General features: G+C 36.4%; 4 protein-coding genes across 6 annotated transcripts; 2 read left to right on the top strand and 2 right to left on the bottom strand.

The window, feature by feature from the left end:
- The first annotated feature begins 271 nt into the window (after window positions 1–271).
- Window positions 272–4,937, top strand: MEF22 (mitochondrial editing factor 22). Of its 3 annotated transcripts, XM_068630146.2 has the most exons (5): window positions 272–2,841; window positions 3,209–3,365; window positions 3,633–3,699; window positions 4,398–4,457; window positions 4,540–4,936. In XM_068630146.2, the coding sequence occupies exon 1, from the start codon at window positions 625–627 to the stop codon at window positions 2,806–2,808; it is 2,184 nt and encodes a 727-aa protein (XP_068486247.1). In that variant the 5' UTR covers window positions 272–624; the 3' UTR covers window positions 2,809–2,841; window positions 3,209–3,365; window positions 3,633–3,699; window positions 4,398–4,457; window positions 4,540–4,936. The 3 variants fall into 3 exon arrangements, with proteins under 3 accessions (XP_068486247.1, XP_068486245.1, XP_068486248.1); XM_068630144.2 differs by having other exon boundaries at window positions 273–3,365; window positions 4,540–4,937; XM_068630147.2 differs by lacking the exon at window positions 3,209–3,365 and having other exon boundaries at window positions 273–2,841; window positions 4,540–4,935.
- Window positions 4,938–5,292: 355 nt separating this feature from the next.
- On the bottom strand, window positions 5,293–8,981 carry LOC137824491 (WUSCHEL-related homeobox 8). The gene is made up of 4 exons (XM_068630150.2): window positions 8,825–8,981; window positions 8,476–8,672; window positions 7,122–7,652; window positions 5,293–5,572 (listed from the first exon to the last, which is right to left on the bottom strand). Exons 2-4 carry the CDS (start codon window positions 8,660–8,662, stop codon window positions 5,487–5,489), a joined length of 804 nt encoding a protein of 267 aa, XP_068486251.1. The 5' UTR covers window positions 8,663–8,672; window positions 8,825–8,981; the 3' UTR covers window positions 5,293–5,486.
- Window positions 8,982–10,119: 1,138 nt separating this feature from the next.
- On the top strand, window positions 10,120–14,106 carry LOC137824488 (Pentatricopeptide repeat (PPR) superfamily protein). Its single transcript, XM_090293399.1, has 2 exons — window positions 10,120–12,919; window positions 13,015–14,106. The coding sequence occupies exon 1, from the start codon at window positions 10,200–10,202 to the stop codon at window positions 12,867–12,869; it is 2,670 nt and encodes an 889-aa protein (XP_090149525.1). The 5' UTR covers window positions 10,120–10,199; the 3' UTR covers window positions 12,870–12,919; window positions 13,015–14,106.
- Window positions 12,891–13,927, bottom strand: XRCC3 (homolog of X-ray repair cross complementing 3 (XRCC3)). Its single transcript, XM_068630149.1, has one exon. It carries the CDS (start codon window positions 13,925–13,927, stop codon window positions 13,073–13,075), a length of 855 nt encoding a protein of 284 aa, XP_068486250.1. The 3' UTR covers window positions 12,891–13,072.
- Window positions 14,107–15,332: the final 1,226 nt, after the last annotated feature.

Raw genomic sequence — 15,332 nt, 5'->3', positions numbered from 1 at the left:
GTTTTGAAAAGAATATTCTAAAATTGTTTTTTCCTTTCGAATTTTCTATTACAGAAACATATTTTCCGATAACACCTTTTGTTACGGAACTCTTATTCAGAAATCACCCAAAATTATAAGAATAATTCTGATATTTCAAAAAATGTAGATGCAGGAAGAAAAATGTAGGGTGCAGGAAGAAATACCTTTTTCATAAGCCCATTTGATCCTCTCTTCGATCTCGCGTACCCTTTTGGTTTTTTCGACACTCTCTCACAAAGAGAAAGAGAGAGGATCTTTTTGAGTGAGTTTGCGTGAGTGTGTTATTGTTACCGTGTGGTCACCAATGACAGCACCACCTGCGAGGGCACGTGCCGATTACGATTACGATTACCTCATCGTGCCCCCACAAAATGGGTTTATTTCAGATTTCAGATTTCAGTTTTCCCCCTTTTTTGTGGGGTTTGGGTGTTCCTTTCTAGAGCCAAAGGGTTGGTGCTGGGTTGTTTTTGGAGAGGCTTCATTGCAGTTTTAAATTATGATTGTGGTTTTTACTCGGATTGAGGCTTCATTGTCTAATTGAAGTGCATCTGTTAATATGAGTTTAGAATTTGCAAACAAACATTGAAAGATAATGGCACTTCTATGGCTTGGAAATTCTTTAGCTTATCTCCCCTTACTACAAAATACCGAAAGGTTACAACTTCAAAAATACCCACATGCTTGGTGCTCAAGTGTGTCAAATATACTTGTTCTTCATCAGCTTTTCATCCTCAACATTCTGTTAACCATGATCGTAGTGTCAATTCAGACTCTTTTTATGCGTCTCTTATTGATAATTCTACCCACAAGAGACACCTTGATCAGATACATAACCAGTTAGTTGTCTCTGGGCTGCAACATAATGGGTTTCTCATGACAAAACTGGTTAATGGGAGCTCGAATCTTGCGCAAATTTGTTATGCCCGCAAGCTGTTTGATGGATTTTGCTTCCCTGACGTGTTTATGTGGAATGCTATCATTAGGAGTTATTCGAGGAACAATATGTTCAGGGACACCATTGATATGTATAGGTGGATGAGATGGACAGGAGTGCATCCGGATGGATTCACTTTTCCTTATGTACTTAAAGCTTGTACTGAGTTATTAGATTTTGGTTTGAGTGGCCTAATTCATGGACAGATAATCAGATATGGATTTGGGTCGGATGTGTTTGTGAAGAATGGCCTTGTGGCACTGTATGCAAAATGTGGTCGTATTAGTGTGGCAAAAGTGGTGTTTGATGGGTTATACCATAGAACGATTGTTTCATGGACTTCCATCATTTCTGGATACGCACAGAACGGGGAATCCATGGAAGCATTGCGAATGTTCAGTCAAATGAGAAATGCTGATGTGAAACCAGATTGGATTGCTCTGGTAAGCATTCTGAGGGCTTATACCGATGTCGATGATTTGGAGCAAGGGAGATCTCTTCATGGTTGTGTCATCAAGATGGGTCTTGAAGATGAGCCTGATTTGCTTATCTCACTTGCAGCTTTATATGCTAAGTGTGGGATGGTGACGGTTGCAAGATCTTTCTTTGATCAAATGAAGACACCAAATGTGATTATGTGGAACGCAATGATCTCTGGCTATGCAAAGAATGGCCATGCTGAGGAAGCGGTACATCTGTTTCGTGACATGATCTCAAGAAATGTGAAACCAGATTCTGTCACTATTAGGTCTGCAGTCTTAGCTAGTGCACATGTTGGTTCCCTCAAATTAGCACAATGGATGGATGGCTACGTGAGCAACAGTAACTTTGGAAGTTGCATTTTTGTTAACACCGCCCTCATTGATATGTATGCAAAATGTGGAAGTGTAGAATCTGCTCGCATGGTATTTGATCGTAATTCTGATAAGGATGTTGTTATGTGGAGTGCCATGATTATGGGATATGGCTTGCATGGTCAAGGATGGGAAGCCATTGATCTTTACTATGCAATGAAGCAAACAAGTGTATTCCCAAATGATGTTACCTTTATTGGGCTTCTCACTGCATGCAATCATTCTGGCCTGGTAAAAGAGGGGTGGGAGCTATTCCATTCCATGAAAGACTTTGAAATTGAGCCTCGCAATGAGCATTATTCTTGTGTTGTTGATCTCTTGGGACGAGCAGGTTATCTGGGTCAGGCTTGTGCATTTATAATGAAGATGCCCATTGAACCTGGGGTAAGTGTATGGGGAGCACTTCTGAGTGCATGCAAGATCCATCGTTGTGTAACATTGGGAGAATATGCTGCAAAGAAGCTATTCTCATTGGATCCAAATAATACAGGGCATTATGTACAACTCTCTAATCTCTACGCTTCCTCCCGCTTGTGGGATCGTGTTGCACATATTCGAGTTCTAATGAGGGAGAAGGGACTGAATAAGGACCTTGGTTATAGTGTCATTGAAATAAATGGGAAGCTGCAAGCATTTCATGTAGGTGACAAGTCACACCCAATGGCTAATGAAATATTCAACGAGCTTCAGATATTAGACCGAAAGTTGAAGGAGATTGGGTTTGTTCCACATACAGAATCTGTTTTGCATGATCTGAATTACGAAGAGAAGGAGGAGAATCTTAGTTTTCATAGTGAGAGGATCGCTGTTGCTTATGGGCTTATTAGTACTGCTCCTGGAACTACACTTAGAATAACAAAGAATCTTCGAGCATGTGTGAACTGTCACTCTGCAATAAAGCTTATATCAAAACTTGTTGAAAGGGAAATAATTGTAAGGGATGCAAACCGGTTTCATCATTTTAAAGATGGTTTGTGTTCATGTCGCGACTATTGGTAAGAAGAATGTCTCAACCTCAAACCAGAAGCCAAGGTTGGTTGGCATTTCACCATATTTTGTGCTTGCTAGTTTGATCAAATACCAACTGATTCGGAATCATTGACAGTTTCTTTTCCTAGTTATCAGTAGAGACAACATAGACATTTTGATGATCAATTACAGCTTTTGAATGCAATTATCTGCTGAATATATGCACAAGAGTTGGTACTTCCTTACATTTTGCTTTGAGACTTAAGGGCACCTTCACCTCAGTAATTTTCAAAGAAATACATCTGTTCCAAATTTTTATCTGAAACATTTTCTAGATTAAAGTGAAAACAAAACAAAAAAGACATTTCCAGTGTTTCCTTTTCAAAATTTTGGAAAAGTATTTGGAACTCTTAATTTGAAGTCAATGTAGGTTCTCAGGTATGTGGAAAGAAACGTCCATTTGAGTACACTGACAATATGTCCTTTTGGAAAAAAATTGAAAAGCAATCCCAAAAGCAGAATCACAATAAGGGAACCGAAATGGCATCAAGCAGAGCAAGATTCAGAGATAATCCCCTTAGCAAGAAGTAAGAAAAATTAGCAAAGCTATTCACTTTTTGTGTTTATTAAGGCTATTCTCAAAAGGGTGCAGAGAAACTTAATTTCACCAAATAGTAAGATTGTAAGAGAAAGACTGATGCTTCATTACTGAGTTGAATTTAGAATTATAAACTATGATAATAGTTGTCAGTTTCTTTTCGTATTGCTAATTAAATTAGGCACTAGGTGTTGCATTTAGTAGTAAATAAACACCTTCTTTGAGAAAATGACCCTCACTTTCTGGATATCTGCAGACTGACACAGCCTCAGTTCTTCATGAGGCTTCTCTTTATATCAAGCTTCTTCAAAGCACAGATCCAGGTACTTAATTGATTCTCCTATCTCTTGCCAGAAAATATACTATGACATCTTGTGTGTGTGTGTGTATTTTCTATATTTTTTTTTCTTTTTTTCTTTTTCAGTTTGATCTTAAATTTTTGAAGTTTCATTTTGATTTCTTGAAATATCACTCTTAAGACCGAATCAACACATTCTGTTATATTTTTGTGTTAATTGTTTTAATTTTAGGTAAGTCAACATGTGTTAAAATTGGCACATGTGACTAAATTCATAAAATTACTATAGTAATATTGATATAAAAAACATTTTAAGAAACTAAAATGAAACGTTTAAAACTTAAAAGACCAAACAATAAAAAGACATAAATATGCAAGCAAAATTTTATTTTTACAATAGGACTTGGAAAAGAATATGTTCCCCTTCCTCCTATTCTTCTGTTGGGCTGAAACTAGATTATGATGAAAGAAATTATTAAGTGATCTTAAAATCACCACTAGATTTGTAACTCCAACCAATTGATACTATTTAATTAAATGTGACAAATATTGATTGAGACCATTGATCTCATAATAGAGATAAAGACCATCTAATATATTTTCATTGCGAGGAGAGCATAACAACTTATTTTGAGATTACTCTAATTTACCTTTTTATTCTGGGATTGTAAACTACTTATTTTGAAATTACTCTAATTTTACCTTTTTATTATGGGATTGTAGACTTTGTTTCAGATGCTGAGCTTCTCTTACATTAATACGATTAAAGATCTTCATGCTCAGGTGAATAAAGAATATGTTAAACAAGAAGAAGGTTTGTTATATTTTGTTCTTTGTCTCAGATAATTTTGTTTCTTAACTGCAGGTGTCACATCATGAATGTTGAGACAAATTGCAGGTTGACCTAAAGAGCAGAGGACTGTGTTTGGTTCCTGTATCAGTAACAGAAAGTAAAAATGGTAGATCAGATTCATCAGTCTTCAGCCTCAACAATTATTTACTCCTCAAATTTCTAATTCCACAATTCTGAACAGCATGGTGCTGAAAATGAACAGGGACACTGCTCTTTATAAAGCATGTTTGTAATAAGTTGGCACCCACTTGTCTTAAGGACATGGATTCGAACATGTATCACGCAATGGATAGCATATTTAGGGTAATAGGTCTTTTGCATTTCTCACAAGAATGCATATATAATTGAGTAAATTAAATTAACATAGGTGAAGTTTTTTCAAAGATACACTAACACTTCACCTTTTCTAAATTTATACATATTTATTTTAAAAAATCACATTATTTCTCCTTTTATGTATATAAACTCCTTTCATAAAGTTCACTGTAATGATGATAAAAGAAATGTAAATGTAATTAATTTACTCTACTTAATTTTACATGATCTTGAACACGCATGCTTGTCTTCAGGACATTGGACTTGAACAATAAAACCAAATCAACATTTTTAGTCACAATTTCATCTTAAACTATCTGTTTCCATTAAATTTAGAAAGAAAGCCACAGCCACACATAATATATTCTTCCCACTTCTCTTCCAGCCAAATACCAAACGTAAAGATGCTTATGGTACACCATTAATAAAAAAAACAACAACTTCACAGTATCAAAATGAACTCCCAAATATATTCCATTATCAAGTAAAATGTCCACTACCATTTTCAAAGGTCCTTGTATCTATATTCTATAAGCTATAAGTTCTCATGTTTCAATTGGTTCAATTTTTCCCATCAACACAAGCCCAAAATCAAGCAGCAATTCTTTACAGCTAATCACAGTCGTCAGAAATTACAATAAATGTCAGCCTGCCATGTCGAAGTCGTCTGATGGCTGATACAAGTCGTAGTTCTCAGTGGCTTCCATTTTTCCAGTAAGATAGCCGTTTCCTGCAAAAATTAATACAACAGTCTTGATTGGCAAATTCTTTGATACAGTAACCCTTTGCTAAATTTCAGTATTAAATAAAACTAGGAAGGTAATTTTCACCACACTCCACTGTCTAGTTAGATTCATATACAAGAAACTGAGACTCATTAAAATGGTTTCTGGAGATGCACGAATATGCAAAGTATATTACATATAAAGGGATTTTTGGACAAGGGTAGAAGTAAGATCAAGTTCTCCATTTAAATGATGACATGTGAATATTTTTTCCAATAATAAATAACTTGATGTACTGAACAGTTTTAAATAAATATGCATGCCTTGTCATTTAATTGGAGATGTATGGAACTGATCTAAGCCTTGTCCTATAAATATAGAAAATCTCAAATCCAAGAAAGTACATTATACAAGTAATTATCATATTCACACCAATTTCTGCAAGGAACATCTTAAAAGGGTGGTGCAGGTGTTGAGAGATAACAAGCTCTATTGACAGGAAGAATTGTTCTTTTATCCAGAACTGAATACTTAGGGCATATCATCTCTTAACAGAGGAATTCAACAGGATTATAAAAAGGTAAAAAAAATATGTTAGATTGGCTTGCACTTGTGGGTGTGAAGGGGCTTAGGGGTTCCTCTTGTTGATTTGTTATTATAGAAAGGCCAGAAACAACGGGAAGATAGCTTGAACACTTAAACAACTTGCATTCAAGTGTTTATGCAGATGCCCAAGGGAAGTCAAGTGCATCCATAAATCAAGACAGAATGGCCAGAAAATTGTGGAGGTCTTGATCAAGTAGAAGGGACGACAAGATGAGTTTTGAAGGGAGGAGAGTTGATTTAAACCAGCTGCCCAAAGTCACAAAAGTTTATGTGAGGATCCCTAAAGGAAGAAGCACCTGATACACATGATTAGGTTATGAATTATCATAATTGAAGACAGAGAGACTCAATGGTTACTGCTAATCGCTTTTGGTCCCAAATCTTTGGGGTTGCTTTTCATTGGTTACATTTCTTTATGTTATTTGTACCAGTAACTGGTTTATGAATGAGTGCTCTTGGGGTGGTCGGTTTGGCCGTGAACTTATGTGCTTATGATTTCGTTTCTCAAGAAATCCGCGCAGCGGAATATCCTGAATTTGAGACTTTCAACAACAAAAATATTCTCTTAAAAAGGTATTCGTGCGTGGATGGCAGTGTCAGTTAGGGGGGGCTGTGGTGCGAATGGATGATGAGGGCACAAGAATCTGCACTGAGATATGATGACTAATCCTAAACCCTAAAAGAGATTGCAAGAAAACTAGAACTAGACCTCTTGAACACCTAGAGTGGTTTTTTCCATAACTAGTGGGAAATACAGCTACACTAGTTCCAGGATCACCATGATCCGGCCTAATACTAAAAGATACAGAACATTTTATTTGCCTTTGTAGTTTTTCTGCTACATATAATAAACTCACTTCCAACTTATAACGTTAAAAAACAACAATCTTACCAATCTTTGACTAAAATAAAGACACACACATGAAGAGAGGATATGAAGTTGCATACCGGGATTCGATAGCAGCCCATCAAAAACAGGCACATGGTTGAAATTTCTGGTGGATCTTAAACTCCCATCAGAGGGGAAAACAGAATCTGGTTTGTTGGACTCTGGATTCTCATTCAAGTACTGCAGATCATCATGGTTCTGGAAACCTAAACTATCAGAAGGCCCAGCAGAAACACTGTGCTGGGACCAAAAATCATCTGGCTTTGTCTTCTTATCTTTGGAATCAACCTCGGTCTCTACTTCTGATTCAGCATTAACACCAGATGCCACATTCTGCTGCTTTCTTTTGGAACGAGCCCTCCTGTTCTGAAACCAGTTATACACATTAGTCTCCGAAATCTGGCCATGCTGGCTGAGCTCAGCAGTGATATCCTTGATCTTCTCCTTGCTGGGAGTCCCAGTTCCCTGATCAAATATCCGCTCCAAAATCTGAAGCTGCATAGCCGTTGGAGTCCACCTCTGTCTCGAAGCTATTTTGTGCCCACCAGAACCCAACAAAGGATCGCAGTACATACTACCCAGTCTAATCCCTGACAATGAAAACACCACCAATGAAACAACAATATTATCACCACTAAAGAAAGCATATACCATCAATGTAAAGGATTTTACACTCTTATCACATTAAAAAAAAAGCATACATTTTAAGTTTGCTGACAATTACAATGCTCATCCTTGAATTCATACAACCCATGATTACAAAATCCAATTGGTTAAGAGTATATACACTGACATTGAATAGAAATTAAATAAAACTACCATCTTGAGAATATATGCCACTTCCGATTCAATAAAAAGTTCTGATCATCAAAATTTGTTTTTGGATTCCTTCATTAAATTAGCTCATACTTGTACAATTCGGCAGTAGCACATCGAGAGATAAACTTTATGCATTGAATTAAATGACACGGTGATGGACATGGCTGAATTAATAACAGTTAAATTGAACCGTTACTGAAAACAAAATAACACTGTATCATACATTGTAACAGAAGCTCTGACAATCATTTAAGTTGTGTCGGACATACGTATTGAACAAGACACGACACTCATAGGATAGGATAAAGTGTCTAGTTCAAAAAGTATTTGTTGGATTTCCGCCAATTCTAATACGAGTCTAACACAATTTTAAAAAAAAATCAATTTTTTAAAAACTCAAATTTATTATATAATTTTTTATTATGATTATAAAAATAAGTAAAAAATTAAGAAAAATATTTTTATGTAAAAAACAAACATACTTCATACACATTTCTGTATCAATACACACATTTTTGTATCATTGTATGTGATATATAGATAACAGATAAGAACTAAGTAATTAATAAATAAGGGTGAAAGATGAATCGAAACCTGCGAGATCTTGGTGAGAAGAGATGGTTTTGTGCATCTCGACGAGTTGTTCGCAGATTGTTGCGTAAACCGCAATCTGTTTGCGGAGAGTCTCGAGTTGTTCGTCGGTCATGACTTTGACGTACATCATTTCGGCGTTGCCGTTGGGTTGCCAACGCTGCTTCTGCCACTCCATGACGTTCACCATCGCCTTCTCTCTGCGATCACAGAGAAACACGTGTCCACAATGTGTTATGCATTTATTATTGTTTATTTTAAATTGAGAGTGTGAACCCTAATCATGAAACGACGAAAACAAGAAGCAGAGAAAATTAATTAAGAATGGAAGAGAAAAGGTTTCAGATCTGACATGGTAGCAGAGAGCGTTGCTTTGGTGTCAGAGGCGTATGTTAGCACTTGCCAAAACTCGAAGCTGTGTCGGCGGCGTACGATGCGGGGAGAGAATAAAAAGCAAGAATGTCCCCAGGGATATTCTCGTCCAAAACAAAATTATTTCACTGTCCCTAGTTCTGGGCTTTTTATTTCCTGAACATTCTAGACTTTTTCGAATCTAAGAATTTTCATATTCAAAAATAAATTATCAATTAAAGGTTATTTAAAAAATAAATTATCAATTAAAGTTTTAGATGTTTTAAAACACTTAATAGTATAATACAGAATAGTATTATATATTTTTATTAATTTTCTGTTAACCATTTTAATGGTTTGTGAAGTAAGCCTTATAGTTAAAAAAAAAGATATTTTAATGTACTGATTTATTTTATAAATAAGAAGATTTTATATAGAAAAGGTGTTTTAGGAAGATTTAAAATTATTTACCAAAAATATCTGTTTATAATATTAAATAATATAGTAAAAGTAACATAACATTCTTACCATATTAAAAAAACTAAAACAAGTTACATTTTAAGTTTTTCATAGAAAAACTTAGTAAGAAATTTAGTTTAACACAATATAAATTCATGTTTGAAATTTGTCTCAAAAGGTTAAATTTATGTTAGACAAGAATTTAGTTGAATTTGTAGACTAAAGTAAAAGACATAGAAGTTTTTTTACAGCACACGTGGAAATAACAGTCAAAAGATTTTGTTGAAATTTGTTTTAGTCCATATATTTAAAATTTGTGATTTTGTTCATGTTATCTTTGAGATGCAATGAATTTTATCTCTAATTTTTTACTTCATTTTTATTACATATTATTATTTATAGCATAATAATATTATTATTTTATAAACGTGAAATATCTACTAATTTTATAGAATAATGGGATTATTTTTAACGAGACTTTCTCTTCCATTACACATTTATTGATATACTTCACTTTGATTTGACATGCGGCTAAATTTTTCACATTTCTCAAAAACCAAAACCAATATTTCTAAAATGTATGGAATAAAATCAATTTTGAGCTTCAAGAAACTAAAATACATTTCATGCGAAATAATAAATAAAATAAGATGAATGAGTAAGTTGGTTTATAATTTCAGTCAAGAATTTTGTTTTGTTGATAGTATTTATAATAATATAATAATATTTTTAAATAAAAATAAATAAAACATTGATTTATTAAATAAAGTATATGTTTCTACTGTTAAGAGTGTTAATATGTCATATGTGCAAATATAAGTAGGAAAGGATATGAAACCAAAACCTTAGCAGGTCCTAGGTTGTGGTCGTGTTATGGAGGAGTGTTGCAAGCTTGTGAAGAAAAGAAAGATTAAACTATGACAATGAGATTGAGATTGAGAATGAGAACAGCGACACATTCAGTTCACCATCACCCACGGCATGTTCATTCGGATGCCTTTGTAATTTCTCCAACCACCACCAACATTCAACAATATTGCAACCATAATCACTACTACCTTCACCTTCTTCGTTCATGCAAACACTTGAACCCTTTGCTCCAAATCCATGCCCGTTTAATTGTCTCAGAACAGTGCACCTTGGCTCAATCAACACCTATATCAATCACAAACCCATCTCTTATTCTGTGGAACTCATTGATTAGAGCCTATTCTAGACTCCGTCTATTCCAGGAAGCAATAAAATTGTATCATAGAATGTTATGTGTGGGACTTGAACCTGACAAGTACACATTCACCTTTGTTTTGAAGGCTTGCACTGGTGCTTTGAAGTTCCGTGAGGGTGTTGCCATTCACCAAGATATAACTTCCAGGGAGTTAGAGTGTGATGTCTTTATTGGGACTGGACTTGTTGATATGTACTGTAAGATGGGTCACTTGGACAGTGCAAGAAAGGTATTTGATAAAATGCCCATGAAGGATGTTGCTTCCTGGAATACAATGATTTCAGGGTATTCCCAGAGCTCAAACCCTTGTGAAGCAATGGAAATATTTCGGAGGATGCAGAAGGAGGGTGTGGAGCCTGATTCTGTGAGCATCTTGAACTTGGCTCCGGCTGTTTCTAAACTAGAGGATGTTGGTTCTTGCAAGTCTATTAATTGTTATGTGGTTAGGAGAGGTTTATTTGGTGTGGTTTCTAATTCATTGATAGATATGTACTCTAAATGTGGTGAGGTGAATTTGGCTCGTCGGATATTTGACGAGATGCAGGTTAAAGATGATGTCTCGTGGGCAACGATGATGGCTGGATATGTACATCATGGCTGTTTCTTTGAGGTGCTTCAATTACTTGATAAAATGAAACAACAACGTATTAAGATGAATAAGGTATCGGTTGTGAATTCCCTTTTAGCGGCTGCAGAGATGAGAGACCTAGAGAAAGGGAGGGATGTTCATCATTATGCTTTACATGAAGGGATAATGTCAGATATTGTTGTTGCTACTCCTATTGTGAGCATGTATGCAAAATGTGGTGAGTTGAAAAAAGCTAAAGAGTTGTTTCTGAGTCTTAAAGGAAGAGATTTGGTTGCTTGGTCTGCCTTTTTATCAGCTCTTGTCCAAGCAGGATTTCCTGGAGAAGCATTGTCTATATTCCAAGAGATGTGGCATGAAGGTTTGAAACCAGATAAAACGATTCTGAAAATTCTTGTTTCTGCATGTGAAGACATTTCAAATGCGGGGTTAGGTAAGATTGTGCACTGCTACACTATTAAAGCAGACATGGTGTCTGATATTTCAGTTGCGACAACCCTTGTCTCCATGTACACTAGATGTGAATTATTTATGTATGCTATGGCGTTATTCAACAACAGAATGCAGTATAAAGATGTTGTGGCATGGAATACTTTGATAAATGGGTTTACCAAATTTGGTGACCCGCGTCTTGCCTTCAAAATGTTCCATACATTACAGTTAACTGGGATTCAACCAGATAGTGGAACCATGGTGAGTTTGGTTTCAGCTTGTTCCCTTCTGGATGACCTAGACCTAGGAAGCTGCTTTCATGGAAATACTATAAAGAGTGGTTTTGAATGTGACATGCATGTAAGAGTTGCTCTAATAGACATGTATGCAAAATGCGGAAGCCTTTTCTCAGCTGAAAACTTGTTTCAATTAATCAAGCATGTAAAGGATGAGGTACCTTGGAATGTGATGATTGCGGGGTACCTGCATAACGGAGGTGCTAATGAAGCAATTTCCACCTTCAACCAAATGAAATTAGAAAGTGTAAGGCCCAATTTAGTCACCTTTGTGATCATCCTTCCGGCTGTAACATATTTGTCAATGGTAAGAGAGGCCATGGCTTTTCATGCCTGCATAGTCAGAATGGGATTTATATCAAGTACCCTGGTCGGAAACAGTCTTATTGACATGTATGCTAAATGTGGGCAACTCAGTTATTCAGAGAAATGCTTTCATGAGATGGAAAATAAAGGCACGAACTCATGGAATGCAATGCTTTCAGGTTATGCAATGCATGGCCAAGGTGAACTAGCCCTCGCACTTTTTTCACTTATGCAAGAGAACCATGTCCATGTTGATTCACTTTCCTACATAAGTGTACTATCTGCCTGCAGACATGCTGGTTTGATTCCAGAAGGAAAGAACATTTTCCATGCCATGACCGAGAAGCACAATCTTCAGCCCAACATGGAACACTACGCTTGCATGGTGGATCTTTTAGGCCGTGCTGGTTTATTCGACGAAGTTTTGAGTTTAATTGATAGAATGCCAACAGAACCCGATGCTCAGGTCTGGGGTGCCCTTCTGGGAGCATGTAAAATGCATTCCAATGTGAAGTTAGGAGAGGTTGCCCTTCATCACCTCCATAAACTTGAACCAAGAAACGCAGTTCATTTTGTAGTTTTGTCAGACATATATGCTCAATGTGGTAGGTGGATCGATGCCAGAAGAACAAGAGCAAACATGATCGACCATGGATTGAAGAAAAAACCCGGGTATAGTTGGGTTGGAGCTCATAAGCAAGGACCATCCATTTCTCAAACCAGTATTATAGCATGCAAATAGAGAAGAACTTGTTACAACATGTTTGACAAAAAGAAATCATTGTTTGCAAGGTAAAAAGTTATATGCAAAGTTCATCAATGATTTGATATATTACAGTTAATCACAGCTTGAAACCAGTACAATAAGTTATGGTGTGGTGTTGCAGAGTGAAGATAATAAATAGATATACATAAGAGTGTAGAAGGTTGGTTGGTGAAAACAAGTCAAACAGTTTTGTCTTGTTGGGGCTGCAAATCCTCAACGCCAAGAACGCCTTCTCCTTTGATAAGAAAGTGGCAAGAAGAATGAGGCAAATGAGGAGCGAACACAACACTCATTTTCCTCATTCTCACAGGCCCGTCCTCATCACGCGATAAAAACACCCTCGAGTTAACACAATTGGCCCAAGACAGGCCCAAGGCAGGGCAGACCCGTCGGCCCGACGAAAAAAGCCCATTACTCGAATTCCCAACCCTCACATCACCATCTCCGATGAAATCCACAACCTGATTCGTCACCACCACCGCCAGCCCAAATCTCTTCGCCAACCGCCGCAATCCGCCCGAGATTCCGAAGAACAGCGACGACCTGCGCCGGAGGTCTGCTCCGGTGTTCTCGAAATCGGAGCGGAAGAGAGCCGCGATGGAATCGATGACGACGATTCGCACCGGCCGCCACCGAGACCGAGAGTACAAGAGGAACGTTTCGATGGTTGGAATTAGGTGGAGGAGCTCGTTGGCGGAGTGGACGGCGCGTACGAAGACGCGGTCGCAGGGGTCGGGGAGGTCGGGGTGCAACGTGCGGAAGGCACCTGAGAGTTGGCGGAGACGGCGGAAGGGGAAGGGGAACTCGGTGTGGATGAAGATGGAGGAGGCGGAGAGGCCGCCGCGGGAGGAGGGGAGTTGGGCGGAGAGGGCGAGTTGGAGGCAGAGCTGCGTCTTGCCGGAACCGCTCTCGCCGACAAACTCCGTGATGGAGTGGCAGGGAACGCCGCCGTGGAGGCAGCGATTTAGTACGGGGCAGCCGACGGAGCACTTCTCGCTGCGGTGGCGCAGTAGCAAAAGGCTCTCTGGCCTCATCTCGCCAAATTCAGGGATTTGAATTCTCGCGGTTATAGCTAAATTACCGTGAGAGGGAATAGTGTCTCGTTTTAAACACCAAAAAAAGGAGAAAACGGATTCAATGTTAATATTAATAAATAATAATTCTTATAAACACATTTTAAAAATAATAATTTTGAGAGTTTTTATTTATCTATAACTATAAAAGAGGTTTTTTTAGCATATAGTTGACACTGCGGATTAAATTAGAACAACTTCATTTAAATTGATTTGCGTATCATAGTAAACAAATTGGATACAATAATAAATTGCTCTTTTTAGAAGGTTTTAGAATACATGTATGATTTCAAGATTAAAGAAATATTCTTAATTGGGACTGATTAAAGTAATTGATAAATTTGCGTTCCTCTAATCTGAATTTTAAAATAATGAAATAAGTATTATTTTATTAGTGGTAATTATATCAATTTCATATTTTTTGAGGTAGCATACTAAGGTTAAAGTATTATTTTTTTAGAATTTGAAATTCTCTCGTGATTTTATTTTAAAAAAAACGTGATTAAGAGAAAAATGTATATATAATTTGTTATTGAGATCAATTCTTAAGTTATGTGAAACTATTGAGTGTACAAATCTTCCGTCAAGAGTTAAGAGAACTGTACTGACCTCCGATGATTCGGGGGTTATTTTCGAACATGATTAATTCATTGCTGCAAATAATAGAGGGGTTTAAAGAGACGTCATTATGTTTATAAAAGTTAATAATATGAAGGAACTTGAGATTAAGGTTATTACAGACTTTACTATAATTTTCATATCGATTTATGTACCTACCCGTCGCAAAGTTAAAAATGTCCTTAACTCGAAATGACTATTAGTATTCTATAACCGAACTCTAATTTTATAAATGTCCATCATGAGTTGAACGGTCAATTCAATGAATTGTAAACGTTGAGCGACTACTTAAGAACCATAATAACTACCATTAAGGTCAACCTAAGAGTCATTCTAAAGGTCCTTTAAAGACAAATTCTCCATGAAGTACAATTCATCTTATTCAATACACTCATATTCATGTTTGACGCATATATTATCATTTTTGTGTTCTTTATGACTTAAACATCAGATTTTTTTTTTCAAATAAACAATTGAGGATTCATTCGTAGAAGGATATTGAGATTTGTAGCGCCTACAGTATTCTTCGAGCACATTTTTAGTAGTAGGATTAGTAATAATTTTTCTTGATAATTATTTATAAATATTCCAATCTAGTAGTTACTTCAAATTCATAGTATAAAAGTTGATTTAGATAAAGAATTATCTTTTTTTTTTGCATTAAGTGATTAACATTAAATTTGAATTGTAGGCGTAGATTTAGAAAACAAAAGTGTTTTTGCTTAATTAGCAGTAAGAGATAGTATAT

Source organism: Phaseolus vulgaris, chromosome 8, assembly GCF_051622355.1.
Source record: "Phaseolus vulgaris cultivar YP4 chromosome 8, ASM5162235v1, whole genome shotgun sequence".
NCBI lineage: Eukaryota > Viridiplantae > Streptophyta > Magnoliopsida > Fabales > Fabaceae > Phaseolus > Phaseolus vulgaris.
The sequence above is the reverse complement of the archived record's forward strand: the minus strand, read 5'-3'. Positions and strand labels throughout refer to the sequence as shown.

Coding starts and splice junctions, on each gene's coding strand:
- LOC137824488 (XM_090293399.1), top strand. CDS start 10,200: ATGACAATGAGATTGAGATTGAGAATGAGAACAGCGACACATTCAGTT.
- LOC137824491 (XM_068630150.2), bottom strand. CDS start 8,662: ATGGTGAACGTCATGGAGTGGCAGAAGCAGCGTTGGCAACCCAACGGC. Junction 7,653..8,475: donor TTCTCACCAAGATCTCGCAG/GTTTCGATTCAT, acceptor TTTCATTGTCAG/GGATTAGACTGGGTAGTATG. Junction 5,573..7,121: donor TGGGCTGCTATCGAATCCCG/GTATGCAACTTC, acceptor TAATTTTTGCAG/GAAACGGCTATCTTACTGGA.
- MEF22 (XM_068630144.2), top strand. CDS start 625: ATGGCTTGGAAATTCTTTAGCTTATCTCCCCTTACTACAAAATACCGA.
- XRCC3 (XM_068630149.1), bottom strand. CDS start 13,927: ATGAGGCCAGAGAGCCTTTTGCTACTGCGCCACCGCAGCGAGAAGTGC.